A 5,983-nucleotide genomic window follows, 5' to 3' on the forward strand; every position below is an offset into this window, starting at 1 on the left:
TCCTGCTGATTTCCATATACATTCTTCCAAAAAATGAACAGCTCTAATTCAGAGAAGGATGTGGCAGAAGACTGCACAGAGCATGGGGTCACTGTGGAGCGGTGCCATTTACAGACTCTCTTTGCTGTGTTTCAGATGCCTCAGGATGTCTGTATAAGAGGAGTGAGAAGCAGCTTGGGTCCCAGGAGATGGGTGCTGTTGTTATGATGCAGGCTTTCCAGGGTGAAGAAAGCCACATCCGTTTGGAAGGGGTCCAGTTCCAGCACGTCGGCCAAGCATTTCAGCAGCATCTAAGTGCCCTGACCATTGCTGGGACTGCCCATTTGACTGGTGAGATAATTATGCTCTTGCACAGCAGAGAGAGGCCCAGGTAGTACCAGAAACCAGGCTTCTACTAGCTGAACTTAGGTGGATTTTGAGAAAATCTGCCCAATCTTAGCTCTCCACTGAATGTGTTTCAGAGTAAAGAGGGGTGAATCAGTTTGGCAAAAACAATAAATCCACATTTTGGCCTTGCTAGAGCCCAACCCCTAAAAGAAGTTTTAAAACATTAATAGTATAGTTCATTTTTGCTACAGCTCTAAGTCCACGTGCTTTAGTAGGGTCTGGAAACAGAAGCCCTAAAATATCATGAAAGCCCATTTTCATTATTTCTAGTGCAGCATCTGGAAGAACAGGAAGACTTAAAACATTTGTGGGTATAGATTGGCAGAGAATTTTAGCAATGTCATGGGATTTATTTACTTTTTGGAACTTGAAATAGCCTTCTTTTAAGGTTTGCCCATCATTATTGTGGCTTGCAAGTGCATTTCTGTGACAAAAGGAGAATACAAGTCAATTCTCTTGACATCAATAGGAGGTTTTCTGTTGATGCTGAATGAGGTGGGTCAAGTCCACAAGACAGCCAGCCAGTGGACAAACTTCTTTGTATCCTGAAATGGGCAGGAAATACTGACTTTTCATCAGTATTAAGTGCAATTGCATTGGGCTGCGTTACACTTTGACTGGTCTTGTAAAGAATTGCCCATCATAAATTAACCAGAGTTGCTAATTTGCACATAGCTTACTAGCTGTCAGGTAAATAGTTTCATAGTTGGTCGGGTCAGAAGGGACCTGAACAGATCATCAAGTCCGACCCCCTGCCATGGCAGGAAAGGATGTTGGGGTCAAACGACCCCAGCAAGCTGTCTATCCAGCCTCCTTTTGAAGACCCCCAGGGGAGGAGCAAGCACCACTTCCCTTGGAAGTTGGTTCCAGATCCTAGCTGTCCTGACAGTGAAGTAGCGCCTCCTGATGTCTAGTCTGAATCTACTCTCTATCAACTTATGGTTGTTATTCCTTGTTACTTCCAGTAGTGCTTGGGGGAACAGGGACTCTCCCATTGCCTGCTGGTCCCCTTTGGCCAGTTTATAGATGGCCACCACATTCCCCCCCCTCGGCCTTCTCTTTCGGAGGCTGAACAGGTTCAGGTCCCGTAGCCTCTCCTCGTAGGGCCTGCCCTGCTGCCCCCGATCATGTGTTGTGGCCCTCCTCTGGACCTTCTCCATGCTGTCCACATCCCTCCTGAAGTGTGGCGCCCAGAACTGGATGCAGTACTCCAACTGCGGCCTGACTAGTGTCGCATAGAGGGGGAGGATCACCTTCTTGGGCCTGCTCATGATGCATCTGTGGATGCAGGACAAGGTGCATTTAGCCTTCCTGACCGCGTCCCCACATTGGCAGCCCATGTTCACCTTGGAGTCTATATGACTCCAAGATCCTTTTCTGCCTCTGCACTGACAAGAAGGGAGTTCCCCAGCCTGTAGGTCTGCTGCTGGTTCTTCCTCCCCAGGTGCAGCACCTTGCACTTGTCAGTGTTGAAACCCATCCTGTTTTCATCTGCCCACCCCTGTAACCTGTCCAGGTCCAATTGCAGCCTATTCCTCCCTTATAGCATGCCCACTTCTCCCCACATCTTAGTGTCATCTGAAATTTGAACAGGGTGCTTTACACACCCTCATCCAAGTTGCTGATGAAGATGTTGAACAGTGCAGGCCCGAGGACCAAGCCCTGGGGAACCCCACTGTGCACATCCCTCCAGGTCAAAAATGAGCCATCCACCACCACTCTCTGGGTGCAGCCCTCCAGCCAATGGGCGACCCATCTGACTGTGTAGGCATTGACACCACAATCTCCTAATTTTTTAACAAGAATGGGGTGAGAGATGGTGTCAAAGGCCTTCCTAAAGTCCAGGAAGACTACATCCACTGTGACACCTGCATCCAAGGATGTTGTGACCTGGTTGTAGAAGGCCACCAGGTTGGTCTGACAGGACCTGTCCCTAATGAACCCGTGTTGGTTGCCCCTAAGCATACACTCCCCTGCTTGTCCCTCGCAGATGTGCACCTGGATAATTTTCTCAAAGAGCTTCCCCAGGACTGAGGTAAGACTAACAGGCCTATAGTTCCCTGGGTCCTCCTTCCTCCCTTTTTTTGAAAATGGGGACCACATTGGCCCTTTTCCAATCCTCTGGCACCTCGCCAGAGCACCAAGAGTGCTTGCAAAGCCATGCCAGGTGTCTCACAATGACCTCTGCTAATTCCCTCAGCACCCTGGGGTGGAGGTCATCAGATCTTGTACTGCTGATGTGTTGCTTTGAAGACCACTGGATGGCAAATATTCTCCCTCCCCTCCATGTCTGTGCAAAACTAATTACATTGTAGAGTTCTCTGTGAAGGCCATAATCACATAGTGTCACCATGTTGTGACATGATGTCAGTTAATGGGGTGATGCTATGAAAAATATGGGCTCTTTGCAGGCCTACTGCCATATCCTGTTGGAATAGCATGATTCTACTTTCAAACATCGTTATGCTGTGCAACCATAACACCCTGTTTTATCAGTTCATAGTTATTTCTGCAGGAGGAAAATTCATCCTGGTAGCAATACCTGAAGGCTGGTTAAAAAAAAAAAACCAACAACAACAAAAAACCTCTATGAAGTACGAGCAGATGGCTTAAATTGCTTGATCTCTTTGACATGTCAGAGCTAGCTTGATCAACCATGTAGCATCAGTAGCTGAATACTTCATGCAAAAGCATCATGTTTAAAAAAGGGAGCCTGGCATTTCTATTCATGCTTTCTTCTCACAGTACTCTTTTATTTCCAGATTCTTACATTCGTGGTTGCTCCGTTTGGGATTCCTTTGGTCGGGGACTTGGCATCTCTGGGACCTCGGATCTAAGAGTGGACAACAATGTTTTCTATAACATTTCAGGCCACGGGCTCCTGCTGGGTGAGAGAGAGAGAAAGTTTCAACTAACCTGTATGTGGTCTTTATGCTAAAGGTGTCATCCATCAAAATTTCCAAAGGGAAAGAAAGTTAGTTTCAGATAGCCCGCATCTTTGCCCTTGCTGAGCTGCTAACATATATCTGTGCTCGCTGGCAGCTGTCTTATGGACTATGACTTTCAAGCTTTATCATGTAATGTCACCATTTCACTATCTTTGGCACCATGCCACTATTTCTTGTCACCATACATTGCCTACAACTTTTTCTTATGATGCATGTGAAACCACTTCAATTCCCACCCCAACTTCTTTGCCTTACAATCTAGCAATAGATACAAGATTTTTTTTTTTTTTTTAAGTAATGGATTCGCCTGTAATAGAAAGGGTGTAAAAACAACTTAAAAAATAAGCAGAGATGTAAGAACTTGACTGAACTGGAACTTGAAATGAAATGGTGAACACCAACATATTTTCCTGGACTAAAATCACTCTCATATTTGCAATATCATCTTATGCCACCTGAGCAATGGTATTGGTTTATTTTGGCTGCCACCAGTTGGAGGCTCTGGATTATCTGTTGTCATTTAAACAGATAAAGAAACACTTTTCGTCCTGCCTTGCAGCTCAGCACACTCATTGAGGCCCAGTGGTAGGCACTTCGCTAAACATAGTAAGACACAGTCTCTGGTCCTCATGAGTTTACAAGTGACTAGAGGATAAGGAAGAGTAGTATTATTAGGTATATTTTATAAATGGAGAATTCAGGAATAAATGAAGTGAGTTTCCCCAGAGTTGGCATAGTGGCAAAGGCAGGAAGTGAACCCTGATCTCTGACCACCCACAATGCCTCTGATTATTCATGCTCAGATGGATGCCTTACGCTCAGGGTTCTGGACTGAGCTTAACATGTCCTCTGAAGGTATCCCCAAGACACTTTTAATGATCTCAATGTCAGCAGCTCCAGAGGGTCTGGTAGATGAATGTATCATGTTGTTATTGGAATCTTAAAGCAGTTTCATCTAAAACCCTTATTTTCTGGGGTTTTTTTTATTTTTTGGGTTGTTTTTTTTTTTTTGTTTTTTTTGCAGGACAGTCATAAAAGCTGCTCTGGGCTTAACCTTAATTGGCAAATGAGGCTCTGACCTAGAAGCCAAGACTTTGTATGCCTCCTTTCAAATCTATGTGGCTGTCAAAAGCAGTGGTTCAGGCCCTTGCTTGTGTTCTGACAGTAGCTTTGATTGAAATAAATACCATCCAGAAAGGAAACATTTCTCAATAGGATGTAGTTCCACAAAGAGATAAAAGCCAAAGAGGCTGTGGAGACAGATGAAAAATAAAGCCCCAAACCTGATGCATATTTTTCAGGGGAGCAGCTGCACTTCTGACAGTTGTTATCAGGGCAGGAACATATTTCCTTGCAGAACTAGGGGGAATTTCAACTAACATTATTCCAAGGGAGGACCAGGTTCCTTTTAAAGGAAGAGTGATGTGAATATTTCCTGGATTGGGCTGGCTGTTTTTCCACACAGATGACAGCTGGTATTTCCTTACAGTAGAAAATCAAGGGATTGTAATGGGGCTGTCTGCCCCTTTAGGAGCTAAGAACAAGCCTGGAGCAAGACTGGTGGGATTTAGTTAGCTGTGTTAGTCTGAAGTCAAGTACAAGGCAGGATAGCTTTGCTCTGTGTAGACCAGGAGCGGGCAATTATTTTTCGTGGATGGCCGCTTACTGAGTTTTGGCAAGCTGTCAAGGGCCACATGGGTAGCCCCGCCACTTGACAGGGGCCACGCCCCCTGGTTGTCATCTTGTGATTGGAAGTCCCACCTCCTATCCCCTGCCCTTTGCCACCTGAAGTCTTTCCCCTTGACCCTGGAAGTACTCCTTTCATCAAGGGGTTTTGCCATCTCGGAACCAGAAAAATGCCAGATTATATTCTAAAAAGCAAACGCCTACAGCATTCATTCATTTGATTTCGAAAAATATTTTTGGCCTGATTTACACGTGTTTGTGTAGTGTACATAGAGGTGATCGCACAATAGCTTAAAATGAAGTCTTACCCTTGAATATCATGGGGGGTACATATAGGTTTGTGGGGGACTGTGAGTGTGTGGGTATGTGGGGTGTGGGTGGGTATGGAGTTTGTGGGGGGTTGTGTGTGTGGGGAGGTTGGCTGGGTGTATGAGGGGGTGTGGGGGTCTGCATGTATGGCAGTGCAAGGGGGGGTGGATGCATGTGTATGGTGGGGGGTACTTGTGGGACTCACCCTATGAACATGCATACCCAGACACTCTGCCCCTGCCTACACACACACACACACACACACACTGGTGCAACCCCATGCTTCCCAGTTCAGCAACGGAGCCAAGAGCCACATGGTGCCAAAGCATGTCAGGGACAGGAAGAGAGTGAAATGCCTGGGCGTGGGCAGGACTGGGCTGCTCAGTTCTGATGAGGGCTCCCCCTGGGTCCTACGGCCTCTGGCTCCTGTTAGCTTTGACACACAGCCAGGAGCAAATAAATTTTATTTTACTAATTTTTAGGGGCCCCACAGGCTGGATAGAATGGCCTGGCGGGCTGTATCCAGCCCGCAGGCTGTATTTTGCCCACCCCTGTTGTAGGCTAACCAGATGTAGTGCAGCCGGCCATACAATGAGAATGATCTAATGATTAGGGTAGGGTTGAGCTAGGAGATTCGAGAGAGCTTTACAGGG

General features: G+C 46.3%; 1 protein-coding gene across 1 annotated transcript in view; it reads left to right on the forward strand.

Moving 5' to 3' along the window:
- The window catches only part of LOC102376036 (fibrocystin-like), a gene marked incomplete at its 5' end in the record, with an annotated part of 317,838 nt that overhangs the window by 113,919 nt on the left and 197,936 nt on the right, over positions 1 to 5,983 (forward strand). Inside the window, 2 exons of the mRNA XM_025206503.1 lie at positions 136 to 330; positions 3,150 to 3,275. Coding sequence (XP_025062288.1) covers positions 136 to 330; positions 3,150 to 3,275 — 321 coding nt within the window. The remainder of the gene's footprint in view (positions 1 to 135; positions 331 to 3,149; positions 3,276 to 5,983) is intronic.

The sequence above is a fragment of the Alligator sinensis genome, unplaced genomic scaffold (assembly GCF_000455745.1).
Source record: "Alligator sinensis unplaced genomic scaffold, ASM45574v1 scaffold293_1, whole genome shotgun sequence".
NCBI classification, from domain to species: domain Eukaryota; kingdom Metazoa; phylum Chordata; order Crocodylia; family Alligatoridae; genus Alligator; species Alligator sinensis.